The 17,065-nt window shown below is 44.5% G+C and overlaps 1 protein-coding gene across 5 annotated transcripts in view; it reads right to left on the reverse strand.

Annotated features, from left to right (window-relative positions):
• Positions 1-17,065, reverse strand: part of RAD54B (RAD54 homolog B) — a 138,493-nt gene that overhangs the window by 47,098 nt on the left and 74,330 nt on the right. For all 5 annotated transcript variants that reach the window (XM_032787210.2, XM_075063105.1, XM_032787209.2 and 2 more), the window contains exons 4-6: positions 11,129-11,329; positions 3,295-3,582; positions 1,019-1,181 (exon numbers count right to left, since the gene is read on the reverse strand). In XM_032787210.2, coding sequence (XP_032643101.1) covers positions 1,019-1,181; positions 3,295-3,582; positions 11,129-11,329 — 652 coding nt within the window. The remainder of the gene's footprint in view (positions 1-1,018; positions 1,182-3,294; positions 3,583-11,128; positions 11,330-17,065) is intronic.

The raw sequence follows: 17,065 nt of genomic DNA on the forward strand, positions 1-17,065 counted from the left end.
GATATGTTGCAGTTTTTTATTCAGTTAAACCAAAAAGTTCTATATACCTGCGTGAAACTCAGCTTCGTTACTAGATTAACATACCCATCATCCAAAATTAGAAATCGTAGTTGAATTCTTTCATATTAAAAATGTTTAAGTAATTTATGTTAAAGCACATGAAAACATATCATAAGCAGCCTATAGTATATAAAGCTGATGTAACAAGTGTAAAAGTAATATCGCAATTTTTCAACAGTGGTACATCAATGTACCTTTATACTAGACTGAAAATTTCTGAGGTACCAACCAGCACTGCACTTTGGCTTGGGTCAGATGGTTTACAGCAGTGGGTCTCAGCCTATCATTGTGGGCTGCATATTTGGGCCACAATGTGTTACCTGGGCCACAGGTTGAGAACCAAAGCAACCCACCACCACACTGCTGTGTCCAATGCCCACAACCCAAAGACCCCTTCACAAAGTGGGGAGACGACCAGAGCCCCAATGGTGTGGCTGAGTGGCGGGGATCCCATACCCTGTGGTGCGGGGCCAGGAGGCAGCCCCAACCCGACCCGGTCGCCAATCCCGATTCCTGCCAGGTGGGGCCGGACAGCAGCCCTGACCCTGACCTTGCTGTGTGGGACCAGACGCAGGCGTGACTCCAACCCCAGACCTCACTGGGTGAGGCCAGGCAGCAGCCCCGACCCCAGTCCCTATTGTGTAGGACATGGTGGCAGCCTCGACCCCGGGCCCTGCTGGGCAGTGCTGGGTGGCAGACCTAATCTCAGACCCTGATGCAGGGTGCCAGGCGGCAGCCCAGGCCGTGGACCCTGCCGCGCTTTAGCATACAGCTGGGCCGCAGCTGTGTGCTAACTGGGCCGCATGCAGCCCGTGGGTTGAGAGCCACTGGTTTATAGGATAATTCAACCTTTCTCTTCTAACAGAGAAATACAGAATTCATCTCAGTTTTGGGGTGTGTTTTTTAAACAAGCTAAAAATTACCAGAGTTAAAATTAACAGGACAGTTATTCTCCTACCTCATTCCCATCACACACTCGTACAGGAATACAATTCCTTCTTTCTGATGTGAGCGAAGATGATTTACAAGGTAAGGATCCACAACTACATCCACCACAGGTAAACCAGCCTTATTGAACATCCGCTGGTGATCTGGAGTTGGACGTGGCATAACTAAAGAATCTTAAAGTTCAAAATATACACAGATGTGGTAAGAGAGAATTTGTGTTTACTTCATAAGCAAAAAGTATTGTTTTTCCAAGGTAACTAATCAGGTAACTATTTGCTAGACTTCAATAACTGCTGAAAATTGCTTTTTAACATATTGGTTTCTAGACAAAGAATATAAAGACCAACATCTGCTATTGTTTATGAGTATCTAGATACAGTGTTGATGTAAATAAAAAAAAAATATTAAAACACTGCCTTATATCCTAAAGGTTTCAGAAGTGCTTTAGAAGTTTAATATATATATAAGAACCACTTCATCCATCACTTACTACAATCTGCCACCTTTCGGATCAGCTATAGCAGTTGTTCAATTGAGGATTACCAACAATAATCAGTTTAGGACAGGAAAGTGAGGAAAAATAACTCATCTAACTAAAACTGCAAGGAGTACAGAACATAATTACTCAAAATAGTGTTTATCAGAACATTGTGGCTAACCTTTATTTCTTTTTCATATATATATATATATATATGCGTGTGTGTGTGTGTACACACACACACATAGACACACACACGCACACGATTTTCATCATCCCCGCTCCCCCTCAAAGGCTACAGAGGAATGGGCAGAATACTTTGGAGTCTATTAGCACTGGAAAAGGTTAATATTGAGCAACACAGGACAGTGAACAGACACATCACAGCCTACTCGTGCTAATTTATAGATTAAAAGGTCCTCATCCTGTGGGGTTCTGAGTGCTCTCAACTTCCATGGGAATTGAGAGGCTCAGCTTGCAGGAGGCACTCAAATCCATCATAAAAATTGGAGAGAAACCCACGTCTTTCATACAGCACTGCAGAAACAGACAAAATGCAGCCAACTCTGCAGCTGAACATAGCAGCACTACACAGCAATTTAGGGCAGTAATCTCATATCATCTTGAAACCACAGCAGGGAATTCAGGGAGGCAGAACATCATACAGTTAGAATTAGACCAGAACACTGGTCTATTCTTACAAAAAGTGCCATAAGATAATAAGAGGATCTTATTATTATTTATTTGTATAAGGCTAGAGTGGATAGGCAATTTACAGTGGTAGGAAGACATGGGCCAGCCCTGAAGACCTTATAATCTCAGATGACATACAAATAAAGAAATGGGATGAGGTTTAACAAACTGCAACGTGAATGCTACGCTGTGGTTTAGGTGCATTTTAAAAAAATTAAAATTATGCATCATTTAGTTTGATGACACTAATATACTTGGTGTTTTTCTCTCATCTGAAACATGGCGCCTTCTCCAGAATATTGTCCCTAAACGGCAGGCTGCACCACTGGCTTATTAAAGACAGATGGAAGATATCGACCTGCTAAATATTCAACACCACTTCTTGCAACTACCAGGTGTTCACTGGAGCTCCCCCATACAAATACTCACATGATCTGATCCTCCGTAAACTTATGGAATTTAATGGGATGACAGCACTAACGAACTATAATATTATGTTACAGAACATTTTTCCTGCAGTAGATGTCTCACTGAACTTGGTTACTTTTAGTTACTTCTGTGTTTGCACATTGGTGGCTATGAGGAATCAGACTCTCCTGAAAGCAATTCTTCTAACTTTGTTTAACCTCTTCACTGCTCATTGTCCACAGCAACTACCATGCTGGTGTAGTGTCTCAACACTCCGTTGAACTTGGTGGCAAACCAGAACTTTTCTAGCATGTCTGGCACTAGTTAGTTTCTCTTTTCAGTACATTCATTTTTCTTCGCTAGTCTATTTTCGGAACCATTCTGATTTAAACAATTTTTATAGTCATCAATAATATTTATAAAAAAACTGTGTTATAAGACACTCTAGGGTATATGGACTGTTTTAGGATACTAACACTTTCTCAAATGTCAGTGACACAGCCTCCAACTTCATGGTTTACAGCACACCTGCCACTTGTAGAACAGAATCATGCTGTGATGTCATTGGTTAAACTTGATTTTCACTGGGATACCCTAGATTCTCATTCAGTACTTGGGTAGGGAACATAAAAACCTTATTTACGCATTGAGCTTTCTTACAAAAGGACAGTGGATAGTTAAATAAATAACAGAATTTTAAATCTTACTTGATGCATTTGGATCATGGCGAGGTTTGTAGTTCTGGGACTCTTTAAGTAGATTTTCTTTAGTGCTTGGCTTGCAGACATTTTTGAATGGGCTACAGAATGGTTTCAGGGTACTTTGCGAAGAAGCAGTTAGGACTGTGGTGGACGTCCCAACACCAGTTTGAAAACATTTGCCACTATTAAAGTCCTCTGCTGAAATTATACCCATCACTTCAATTTCTTTTCCTCCAATCATCAGCGTTTGACCTTCATCAAGACTTTCAAGGTCTTTAGATTTATATCCAGTACCTAAAAATAATAATTCATTTACTTATGTTTAGCAATTAATTAGGACCACACAATGGGTATCACTGCCTTAACATCAATATTCAACTGCAGGAAGTGAAATCAGAAATGTCATCAAATCCTTTAATAATTAAGCATATGAATTTGAATAACCTTTCATACTAAGAAAACAAAGTAGCAGCAAGGCTTTTCATTTAAGTGAAAACAGATTCAAGTAGATCACAATACCAAGAAAACAATAGAACAAACGTAACATCACCTGGACATTGTTGTACCAAATATTTTAAAAACTGCTGTGAATTATCCTCTTATAACTGAATATAAGCATACATTTAGATATGGAAGTACCTAAACTATTTCCGTGGAGTGGACCACATCTCAAGAAAGGGACTATCTCATTGACCACTCCTCTTCTCCCCTCCCACTCATGATCAAAAGAACCACCTTCCTGTCCCATTTGCAATCTCATAATATGCCTGTGGCAATCATGGCAATGGCTCATATGGAAAAAGATAAAAACAATATATTTTAGCTGCCTTTAAATACAAGTTAGCAGATGGATATGGGGGGAGCCTGCATCGCCTGACCAGACACCTCTCTGTGACAATAAGCAAGTGCTCTGTGTACTGCTAGTAATAAGTGGGGAAAATATCTGATCATTCCTCCATAGGAATCTGAGAACTCAGTTTGGTTATCTGACAAGAAAGCATGGTGTGATTAAATCTAATAAGTATTGTATAAGCATTATCAATGTTAAGCCTAATTGTAGGCCTCTTTGCAAGCATAAGCCTTGTCAAGCACTGTTAGGCCACAAACTTCCAGGAGCTGCAAAGAGTGAGAGCAATAAAATCCTGCAAGCATAAGGAAAATCTAGCTAGGAAGCTTTATAGACTAAGATTAAGCAAAAAGGAAGCTCTGTGAAATTAGATGAGGACTTGAGGTTACTATGCACTGCAATCAGATACACATCTACCCCTATATAACGCGGTCATGGGGAGTCAAAAATCCCTACCGCAATATAGGTGAGACGCCATTATAGCGGGGTAGCGGTGATTTAAAGAGCCCGGGGCTCTGGCCACGGGGAGCCCCAGGCCCTTTAAATCACCAGCGGACCCCACTGCCGCAGGCCCGGGGTAGCAGCAATAGGGCTCCAGCTGTGATTTAAAGGGCCCGGGCCTCCCTGCAGCAGCCGGAGCCCGGACCCTTTAAATCACGGGTGAGCCCCGCTGCTGCAGCCCCAGGGTAGCAACAGCAGGGCTCCGGTGGTGATTTAAAGAGCTCCAGTCTCTGGCTGCTGTGGGGAGCCTGGGCCCTTTAAATCGCCGGTCGAGCTCTGCTGCCGCAGTCCCGGGGTAGCAGCAGCAGGGCTCCAGTGGTGATTTAAAGGGCTGGGGCTCACCACAGCAATCAGAGCCCCGGACCCTTTCAAGTGCCACCGGAGCCCGGCTGCTACTGTGCTATATGCAAACCCATGTTATATCAGGTCATGTTACAGCGGGGTACTTCTTTGGGCTGACTCAAATATTTTTGAGTCTAGCAAATTGACCAAAATTAGGACAACTGGCCGCATAAAGAAAAGATGAGCTGGGCACAGGTGCACAGTTCATGAGATCAAAACAACTGCAAAATACCACACTAAGACCTTTGTCCACCTTAATTGATTGATCTGCTTTGGAACACAAACAACAAATAATGTATAAAGAGGTGCAAAGGTGCAGGTGTGTGTGTGTGTGTGTGTTGACCTAAAAGAGATCTCTCTTTGATCGGGCTCACATACACACCCTGAACCAAAGGGACTTGTGCTTCACTGACTATCTGTGCCTGGCCAATGCGGAAAATGGTTGACTGAAGGGTAACCTACTCTCAGACAAACGCAGGGTAAGGTTTTGGAGTAAAGGAGTCTGGTTGTGCTCGAGTCTGTATCGATACTATAGTTTAATTATACTAGTAAATTGTTTAGAAGTAAAAGTAAGTTGGTTAATAGTATTAGTAAATTGCTTAGGAATAGTAGTAGTAAATAGTTAACCAATGTATAATAACTGTATAGGTTCTTGTGCCTTGCTGGGAACGGGTACAGCACGGGGTAAAGCTAGTAGTTGATAAGTGATAATAGCTTTGCATGTCGCTGTGCCTGTCTTCACTATAATTTGCCACTTAGTTTTACAATAGAAGTCAGTAGTTTATAAGTTGTTTAAAACTAATAGTAGATACTTTTAGGTAGCTTAAAATTAAAGAAATTTAGTTAATCTGTGTCATTATTGCGTATAATTTGTTTGCTGGAGACTCGTACAGAGGGTGTAGGGTTAACTGATTAATTAGTAATGATAGGCCTGCATTTGTGCCTGTCTTCAGTATAACCTGCCATTTATATTAATCCTAATTTCGTGCTGGTCTTTAATTTTTCTCTTCGTATTCTGTCTCTGTTGCCTTTATAGCTGTAAATCATTAAAAACCTTCTTTGAGGAATAATTAGTGGTTTTAGTTTCTCTTATGCAGACACTACTCAACCTCATTACATCTGTGTTGGGTGGTCGGAAGTAGTGATCACTCAGGGTACAATTAGGGCTCTGATGCATGTCTCCCCCTTCCATCATCTTCACACATGGCTATTCCAATTTTCAAACTGTGATATTCTCTCAAGTAAACTGAAATGGTTGTGGGGGCCTGGTGAAATTGATATCAGTGTCAATGGCTGCTTCAAGTACAGAGATCTGATTTTTCTGCAGCTTTGCCTTTAAAGACTAGAAATGTTTAATCTTTCCAACATAAAAATATCCATATTTAGCTTTCTATTGATTCTGGAAAGCGCCATGTACTTCACACTTACCTAGATCAGGACCATCAGTATCACGCTCTGTTAAATGAAGCTAATGTGATTTTTTAAAAAAAACTTCACAGGTTGATGCATTTCAAACATTTCTTATTATTTCGCTCACTCTTATTTTTTTAATTCAAGCAAGTCAGTGCATATATAGTTTTGATACAAAATTACATTAAATTTGTAAAGTCATGGATTATTTTTCAATTAAAAGTGCCTGGCAGCAGCAAAATTTGCAATGCTATGGTTGTAATAAATTATTAGAGGACCATCTCTGTCTTAAATTCAAATACAAGGGTGTTTTGTAGCAACACACAATAAAATTGTAGTTTCTTACTAAATAATCTACATTGGCTTTGCTGACAACTTAAATTGTTGCTTGTTCTTCATGCAAAGTTTTTGAGTTCACTGTAACCTATAGCTTACAAGCCTTATTTTTTCCTCTTAATCAAAATATATCGTACAGTAGCTGCTACTATGATTGCAAGACTAAAAATCGCAGTACGATCAACTCTGGCTTGCGTTTCGGGCAAAGGCAATATTTATAGTTACTTCACTAATAAAAGAACAGGAGTACTTGTGGCACCTTAGAGACTAATAAATTTAGGCCTGGTCTACACTACGTGTTTAAACTGATTTTAGCAGTGTTAAACTGATTTAACGCTGTACCCGTCCACACAATGAGGCCCTTTATATCGATATAAAGGGCTCTTTAAATCGGTTTCTGTACTCCTCCCCAATGAGAGGAGCCATATTGGATTAGGGTTAGTGTGGCCCAATCGACGGTATTGGCCTCCAGGCGGTATCCCACAGTGCACCACTGTGACCGCTCTGGAAAGCCATCTGAACTCGGATGCACTAGCCAGGTAGACAGAAAAAGCCCACCGAACTTTTGAATTGCATTTTCTGTTTCCCAGTGTGCAGTCTGATCAGCACGGGGGTGGTGATGCAGTCCCAAAATCCAAAAGAGCTCAGCATGGACCATATGGGGAGATACTGGATCTGATCGCTGAATGGTGGCAGACAAGTCTTTCTATCAGAGCGCCGTTACAGAAGACGAACATGACAAAGCATTTGAAAAAAATCTCCAGGCTATGATACGAGTCCACAGCACAGTGCTGCGTGACATGCATAACGGAAAGCCAAAAACAAATGGGACAGTCCTGGAGGGGAGGTATTGAGGACTCCAGCTATACCACAGTCCCCCAGTCTCCGCGAAATCATTTGCATTTTTGGCTGAGCTCCATGTCTGTAGGGTCAAACACATGTCCGGGGTGGGTCAGGGTCTATCTGTCAATTTACCCACCCTCCCCTGTGATAGAAAAGGGAAAAAATCGTTTCTTGACTTTTTATGTCACCTATTATAACTGCAATGTCCTGTTAACGACGGTGCAGCAGCAGAACAGAGCATCCTCTCTCCACCCCTCCCCAGTGGCAGACAGTACAGTGGCAGAAGGACTGATAGCCGTCCTTCGTAATGACCCATGAGTGCTTCCTGGCTGGCCTCAGTTTGAGGGCCGGCAGGGCGCCTGGGGCTTTTAAAAATAGGAATGATTCCTGGTCATTCCCGTAGATGGTCAGAACAGACTGGTAACGCGTCCTTCATGCATACAAACTGGTGGCTGAGCTCCATCAGCCCGCCTCCTTTCAGTTGTAAAGAAAAGATTTCTGTATTGCCTGGACGATCATAGCACGGGATTGCTGGCTCTCTCCCTCACACTGCTTAATGTCTTGCCTGGACATCATAGCAGGGAGGCTGCCTCCCCCTCATTTTATCTCAACTAACAGTCAGAATTTTCTTATTCCTGCAATTCTTTATTACTTTAACACACATAGGTGGGGGACACTGCCACGGACCCAAAACGTTTGGGGGATTAAGGGAGGCACGGGTGAGGTTGCTGGCAGGGACACCCCCTAGAATGCATGCAGCTCATCATTTCTGCGGGCATCTGACACAGAGCACCATGTGCTCTTCTGGTTCTCTATAGCACTGGTTCTCTAGTTACACTTGCCCCATATTTAGTAGACTGACTCTTATTTTTAGATAACTAAAGGAAGGGAATGACCCGCTTGGTTCATTCATTTTTTTCTTGCCACCTCAAGCCGACCTCAGACAGGGGGACCCAGTGACAGCAGCAGATGGCACAGAACGGACTTGATAACCGTCTCTGCGTGTCATCAAAGGCAAATGAATGCTGTGTGTAGTAGGCCGGCGGGGCTGGCGGAGGATATCACCACTATCAGCGGCATCCAGTACACATACCAGTGACAGTAAAAAAAAAAAAAGCTGAGGGGCTTCCCATGTGTTTGCCGTCTATAGGCATCTCCAGGCCAAATCCGCATCTGCCAGGGCAATCCAGGGAAAAAGGGCAAGAAATGATTGTCTGCCGTTGCTTTCCCGGAAGAAGGAATGACTGACAACATTTACCCAGAACCACCCGCGACAATGATTTTTGCCCCATCAGGCACTGGGATCTCAACCCAGAATTCCAAGGGGCAGGGGAGACTGCGGGAACTATGAGATAGCTACAGAATAGCTATCCACAGTGCAACGCTCCGGAAATCGATGCTAGCCTCGGACCATGGACGCACACCATCGAATTAATGTACTTAGCGTGGCCGCGTGCACTTGACTTTATACAATCTGTTTTACAAAACCGGTTTATGTAAAATCGGAATAATCCCGTAGTGTAGACGTACCCTTATTTGAGCATCAGCTTTCATTGGCTACAGCCCACTTCATCGGATGCATATGAAGTGGGCTGTAGCCCACAAAAGCTTATGCTCAAATAAATTTGTTAGTCTCTAAGGTGCCACAAGTACTCCTGTTCTTTTTGTGGATACAGACTAACATGGCTGCTATTCTGAAACCAGTTACTTCTCTGTAGCTGAAAAACGCAGCTCCAATCTCTCCCAGTCACCAGATCTCTGATCAGAACATTAACAAGTAACACATTCAAATGGAGTTCACCCTTAGGTCTGCCTGCTCAGCTATGAATTTGTCCCTGATGAAAACCCACTTCTCCAGGACATTACTTGTGTGGTTGATGTCAACAAGGCCTAGCTCCTCCCTTTTGGCAGCTCTACTGATCTGCTCGGCCCTTCTTTTCTAGCCCCTCTCCTGGACTGGCAGTGCAATGCTTTTGCCCCTGATATAACTCAGTCTGCCCCATTTTCCCCTGTACTTTTTGCCTGGTGGGCACGAAACGTGATTCTTTTAGTTGCCCCAAAAACATTTCTACTTTTCCTGGGTTTCTGTGTAATAATTATTTTTCTCCCATTCTGACCAGTGGGCCCCAGACCACAGTTTGGTCATCGCTAATTTACACAATTTATTAACAGCTTCATTTCACTTCATTCATAGACTAAGATCAGAATGGACCATCATGATCATCTAATCTGATCTCTTGCACACTGCAGGACACAGAACCTCACCCATCCAACTGCTGTAATAGACCCCAACCTCTGGCTGAATTACGGATGTCCTCAAATCATTATTTAAAGACTTCAAGTTACACAGAATCCGCCATTTACACTAGTTAAACCTGCAAGTGACCCATGCCACATTCTGCAGAGGAAGGCAAAAAAAACCCCAAGGTCTCTGCCAATTTGACTTAGGGGAAAATTCCTTTCCAACCCCAACAATGGCAATGAGTAAGACCTTGAGCACGTGAGCAAGACCCACCAGCCAAATACCTGAGAAAGAATCACAGAATAATAGAATATCAGGGTTGGAAGGGACTTCAGGAGGTCATCTAGTCCAACTCCCTGCTCAAAGCAGGACTAACCCCCAACTAAATCATCCTAACCTGCGCTTTGTCAAGCCTGACCTTAAAACCTCTAAGGACGGAAATTCCACCACCTCCCTAGGTAACCCATTCCAGTGCTTCACCACCCTCCTAGTAAAAAAGTTTTTCCTAATATCCAACCTAAACCTCCCCCACTGCAACTTGAGACCAGTACTCCTTGTTCTGTCATCTGCTATCACTGAGAACAGTCTAGATCCATCCTCTTTGGAACCCCCTCTCAGGTAGTTGAAAGCAGCTATTAAATTCCCCCCTCATTCTTCTCTTCCGCAGACTAAATAAGTCCAGTCCCCTCAGCCTCTTCCCATAAGTCACGTCCTCCATCTCCCTAATCATTTTTGTTGCCCTCCGCTAGACTCTTTCAAATTTTTCCACAACCTTCTTGTAGTGTGGGGCACAAAACAAGATACAGTACTCCAGATGCAGCCTCACTAATGCTGAATAGAGGGGAATGATCACGTCCCTCGATCTACTGGCACTGCTCCTACTTACACAGCCCAAAATGTTCTTAGCCTTCTTGGCAACAAGGGCACACTGTTGACTCATATACAGCTTCTCATCCACTGTAACCCATAGGTTCTTTTCTGCAGAACTACTGCCTAGCCACTCGAACCCTAGTCTGTAGCAATGCATGGGATTCTTCCGTCCTAAGTGCAGGAATTCTCTGTAGTAACTCAGAGCCCTTCCCATCTAGTTCCCATCAATGGCCGTTGAAGTTATTAGTTGCTAGCAGTCACAGATCAGCTACATACCATTGTAGGCAGTCTCATCTTACCATCCCCTCCATAAACTTATCAAGCTCAGTCTTGAAGCCAGTTAGGTTTTTTGTCCCCACTGCTCCCCTTGGAGTTTTTTCCTCCCATTCAACCCACACATTATTTTTAGGCCAATGTTTAAGCAACAACGATATGTAAATCTATAATACCTCTTCCAATGTCTTTGCCTTCCATATCTTTCAGTATCACAGACTTGCCTTTGGCAATAAGAACAGCATCACCTTCCCACTTCTTGTGTTTTTTCTTTGAAGCTTTACACCACACAACACTGAAGTATTTTGCAAGGCAGTCAAGTTCATCTTCCTCTTTCTTGTGTCTTGATATTTCTGGTGTTGGTACATGCACTGGGTCTAAAAAGAAGGAAGATAACTAAGAATATCAAAAGATCTCTGTTGAAGTAGAAAATTATTTTAAAAAAACCCAACACTATCATCAATCAAGTGCAGTCTGTGCATTTCCTGCTATACAAACATGTTGGCATGGTTGGCATGGTTCCTGTTGGCATGGCTGGCGTGGTTCCTGTTCTGAGTAACTTACAATCCAGTTGAGACAGAGACATCATAGTTCAGGCTTAAAACAATGGATAGGGATGCAAGCTCAAAGGAGCACTTATTTTATGAAACTGTGTGGAAAATATATACTTTAAGGAAAGATTTTCAAGTAGGAGGGAAGTTATTTAGTCCATGAAAAAGAGATAGTTCCTGGTGTGGAATGGAAGGAGGAGACAGTGGGTAAGGGATAAAAAGGAAGTTTCTGAAACAACAAAGCGGTGAGAAGAAGAGAAGAAGGAAATGAGAGTATGGACTCAGATGAGGAGGAGATGAGCAATGCCTTGAAAGTAAAGATGGGAACTTAGAATTCAATGCAGAAGGGAGGCAAGTGAATAGATCCACAACTAAAGCCAAAAGAGTGCACTCAGAATAACTATTACTGTGGCGTTAAAAAACCTGAAAACAGTTAGAAAATAAAACTGTTTTACATTTCCAGTTGAAAGAATATTTCACCCACTTTCTTTGTAATATATTAAAAACCATCCGCTATCCTAAAACCCTGAAAAACAGCAGCATGACTTGAGATTGCAGCAAACCAAATGTTTCTATCTATAAATAGTCATACATTTGGCATCATTGCAGCTACTTATATCTATAATCAATGCAAATATTAGCCAAATATAATTAGGTTAATAACTTTAAGGATTCTCAATATTGCAAGCAACAGTTGTCTATACTATTGAATAAAGACAAAGATCACATGCCTTCCATGCGTTACCAGTCTGGCATGAGTTAAGTAACAGTAGAGCAAGTCAGCAGAATTATTTGAAGGAAAATCTGAAACATTCCTTTTTAGTACAGCACATGTGCACAACATCAAAGTGAAAATCAGACTAATTTTCATTAAAATACCCTTGCATGCTGGTCAAGGCTTAATCAGCTTGCTCCTTTGACTTCATCTGGTTTCAGCACTACACAGATTTGACACTAAAAGACTGCTCATACAAAAAACTAACTCTTTTTAGGTGTTTATACTTAGGGTTTGGCTACACTGGAGAGTTGCAGCGCTGGTGATGGGGTTACAGCGCTGCAACTCACTCTGTGTACACACTTGGAAAGCCCAGCCAGCGCTGCAACTCCCTGGCTGCAGGGAGTCCGGAGGAAGGCCAGAGACCTGAAGCCACGAAAGCGACGCATAGTGACTCCGGAGGCCAGAGTCCTGGCGGCCGAGTCTGCAGCGTCCAAAGCCACCGTAGGGAAGTGCGCATGACCTTTTCCCCCTCGTCAAGGAGAGCGGTGAATTCCTGACAAGCGTCCTGCGGGAGCAGCTCCTTAAATATTATCAGCTGCCACCCAGTGTTGTATGTGTAGCATGAGGCAGAGCTTGCTGGTTGGAGACGCGCAGCTGCAGGGCGCCTGCGGAATAGACCTTGCGGCCAAGCAGGTCCATCGCCTCGCTCTTAGACTTGGGGCCGGAGCTTGTTGTCCTGGCGCTCCTCTGATTCACAGATTGAACGACGAGGGAACACGGGGGCGGGTGACATATAAGTATTCATAGCCCTTCGAAGGGACATGTATTTACGACACCCCGAGCAGCGGGGGGAATGGCCGGTGACTGCCCGATGTGGTGGCATTGGCTTGGATGGTCCTTATGAAGGGCAGGCGACACGAGTGGGCGCATCTGCCGAGAGGATGCTCACAACCGGGTCCCCGATCTCGGAGACCTCTCAGCCTGGTGTTCATTTTTGCGCCACACGCCTGAGGAGGTCCTGATGCGCCCTGAGGTCCAGTGGGGGGACTGGTGGATGTCGTCCCCGCCACCGCCTCATCTGGGAGGACGACAAGGAGAGACCTGGCAGGAGTGGGTCTGTGGCGGCTCAGACTGGAGCACCGTGTCTGACTCTTGCGGTGCTCAGGATCTGGAGGATGAGACGACGCTCTTCCGTAGGGGATGGAGGAGGGTGTGAAGAAGTAGCCTCCGGAGCCCTGTGCTCAGAGACGACAACCGTGGAGGAATTGCTGGGGCCCTGGACTTGGTTGATACGCCCAGGGGGTCCAGAAGCCCCCACTGCTGAGGACCATGCTCCTGCGAGCCTCGGAGAAGAGGGCAGCGGGTCTTTCAGTGTCTAAGTACACACTGCCCGCGCCGTGAAGAGACTGACCCCTGGCGAGAGGGCCAAGGGGGAGCCGAACGGAAGTGTACGGGTCCCGCACTCCAGGCGGCGAAGACCTCCTCGGTGCCGGAAGATCGGTGCCGTGATCCATACCGGTGCCACAATCGAGACCGGGACCTGCCACCAGCGCTGGTGCGGAGGTCGACCGGATTCTGGATCGCGATGACAGGAACAACTCCTCGAGTCCGGTAACGGTGGCTGGAGCCAGAACGGTGCGGAGTATCGATGACCAGCGCGAGGATGATCTGCGCGCGAGTACGACCGATACCGTCGTGGAGAGCGGTGCCGGGACTGCGAGCGGCGTCGCGAGCGAGACCTCCCTCGGGATCGAGATCGGTGCCGAGATCGTGACGCGTGCCGAGCTGGAGAGTCCGGGGACGGTGCTCACATCGGCGTGGGCTGCCTAGACTGCAGAAACCCGCACCGGTGGTGCGGGGTTGGGGCAGCACAGGCTCCGTTAGAGCGATGAGTCCCTGGCGAGAGAAGGCCTCGGGCGTGGACAGGACCATCACTCAACCCAGATCTTGGCAGGGAGTGAGAGGGATCGGACTCGACAGACCTGCCGGGCCCGGAGTCGACGAAGTCCCTGGCACGGCCGGATGGCCAACCCGGCCGCGTCGGGTGCTCTTTTTGAGGCAGCTTAGCTGGGGTAGGGAGGTAGACAGTCTCTTCCCCTGAACCGGTGCCGGAGAAGGTCGGTGCCGTGGTGTCTTCGCCGGCGCCGGAGTGGTCCGGTGCCGGAGCCGAAGCGACACTCGGTGCCAAGGACGAAGGATTAAGCGCCGCTTCCATCAGGAGCATCTTGAGGTGCTGGTCTCGCTCCTATCTTGGTCCTCCGGTTGAATCCTTGCAATGCAGCACTTCTCGGAGATATGCGATTCCCCAGGCACTTCAAGCAAGGCGTCGTGGGGATCGCTGGTCGGCCATCGGTTCTACAGGCCAGCACGGTATGTGAAACCCCGCGAAACCAGGCATGAGCCCGGACGCCGGGCGCGGGAGAGGGCTAGGCGCCTTGAACCCGCTAACTATTCACTAGCAAACTATAAACTACAACTAGTACTAACACTTAAAGGTGGAACTATAATTAAAACTGAACTAGAACTAGAACTCTATAACGAAGAGAGCTAGGGACGTGGGGACAGCTATGCCGCACTCCCCACAGTTCCAACGACGACATGGCGTTAAGAAGGAACTGAGGAGCGGGCAGGCCGGCAGGGGTATATTTACCCGCTATGGCGGCGCCACTCTAGGGGCGACCTGCCGAGCCCCGCTGGAGTTGCTTAGGGTAAAGTCTTCGCACGCAACGTGCACCCCACGCGGCGCGTATCACCTACGTGGAATGGATCTGAGCAACACATCTCGAAGAAGAACTAACTCTTCCTGTCACTAAAGAAGCTGTTGCAGGTATATGTTCCTTTTCCTGAAGTGAGAGGAATACAGCTGCAGTGTTATGGTCCAAAGGCTTAAAATGCAGAGACCATAAAAGTGGGTATTTACAATAGGTGAGACAGTAAGCCCTTATACGTTTCAAAGATTCAGCAAATGCTTGAGCCATGTGAAGAATGACTTCCTGTAATGTCGATGGAGTGTGCTTTAACAGAAAATGAGATCGTGGGCAGACAAAGAATAAATACTGCAGTGGCAATTAGGTGCTAACGTTTCTGATGTAAGAACAGGTTAGAGGTAGACACATGATAAATCTGCACAGAAAAGTTAAAAGGAGAAATCTGAAAGAATCGCAAAATTTAAAAAATATGCATTCCCCAAATTTAATCTGCAGCACTGTACAGCGCTTAATGTGAAATCCATACGAATGGCAGCATGGCTCAGTGACATACAAGACGAGTCCAGGATCTGGCTTGCCAACACAACACCGTTTGATCTTACTCAAGTCATTTGCGACTCCTCTATGCTAGTTTCCTCTCATCCGTAATCAGTCAATAGATATCTATCCTCTGTAAAGTGCCTTGTGAAATCTTCTGATAAAGATTGTTTAAGTGCAAGCATTTGCTGTTCCAAAAGAATTAAGAATTCGCTTCTAATTCTGCCACATTGATGATAAAAAATGAAAGATGAACCATACTCTTTATTCAGAATATTTGAATCACAGGTACAAGTGAATTTGGACCTAGGGCTTGATTTCTGATCCATCTTACAATTGAAATGCCACCTTTGTATATGGAACGCATCTGAAATAAATCCTATGCCGCTATATATTTCTGTTAGAAGATATTGCTCAGCAGAGGACCGTGTCTCTTTATGTCTTCTGAGATCACAGAAGTTTTTTTAGTCAATTTCATCATTTACTATAGCAATCAGTAAGAGAGCAGCTGATATGAAAAACAGTACAACTTCAGAGAACAGCTCTTTGCACTGTAGCTAACGGTATTCTGGAATGTGCATATATTATTTTAAATCACATGCTGATTCGGACTCAGGAGATACCGAAACCCAACATTATGATGAAAGATAGGTGTTACCTTAATTTAAATTCAGGCTAAACTAAAGCACCATTTTTAACAGTGATCACTTCACGCAAGTTACCAGGGGAACTGGGTGGTCCTTCTCCTAGCACTGGCTATATTTTTATCAGATTGCTAGTTTTATCTAAAAAATATGCTTTAGTTCAAAAGGAATTAATTCAAGGCAGTCATGTGGCCTGTGAGTTATAACAGGCAATCAGGCAAGATGATTTGCTCTTACACTTTATGGAATTCCACAATGACTATCAGTGGAAACAAACACATTAAATTTGTGAAGAACTCCGTTAGTCTAGTGCATGAGTGCCATAAAAAAAAAACTATGAGCGAAATTAATAGTTCTGTCTGTAGGCCAGAACCGAAAATGTTAACATAAAAGACACAGGGCCACACATTGAACAATGTGACATTGAAAATCTCTCCATTCATGAGATTTTTAGGAAGAGGTTAAGAAAGATTTGTCAGGAGGTGATAACTTTACAAATAACAATTAGTCCTGTCGGAGTGAGGGAGACGGACTAGCAAGACTTTCTCAGGTTTCTTCCATGTCTACTTCTGGATTTTGGTTTCATTTCCTATGAATGAGGAAAAAATTAATATTTGTATCAGCTGCTTGCTACTAATGATCCCAGTCTAGCTGTGCACTGGACTGAGCAGGGGTTCTGGGAAAAAGATAGTATCTTGATTATGTAATTAAGTATGCTTTTAATGCTTTACCACAGGGCAAATTAAGGTTACACAGGCACCTTTATTCTGATCTTTCCTATGCTCTGAGTGCTTAAACCTTTGCCATCTATAATTGCTTCTTTTAATGCAGTTTTGTGTGTGGCATTGCATATGTGTTGTAAGAATCAGCAAGCGGAGATGGGCTTTCAAACTACGAAGAACGTGAAAATTGACTGCATTGTAAAACTCACCTCTTAGCAAAATATTTATTCTTA

The sequence above is a fragment of the Chelonoidis abingdonii genome, chromosome 2 (genome assembly GCF_003597395.2).
Source record: "Chelonoidis abingdonii isolate Lonesome George chromosome 2, CheloAbing_2.0, whole genome shotgun sequence".
Classification (NCBI taxonomy): Eukaryota; Metazoa; Chordata; order Testudines; family Testudinidae; genus Chelonoidis; species Chelonoidis abingdonii.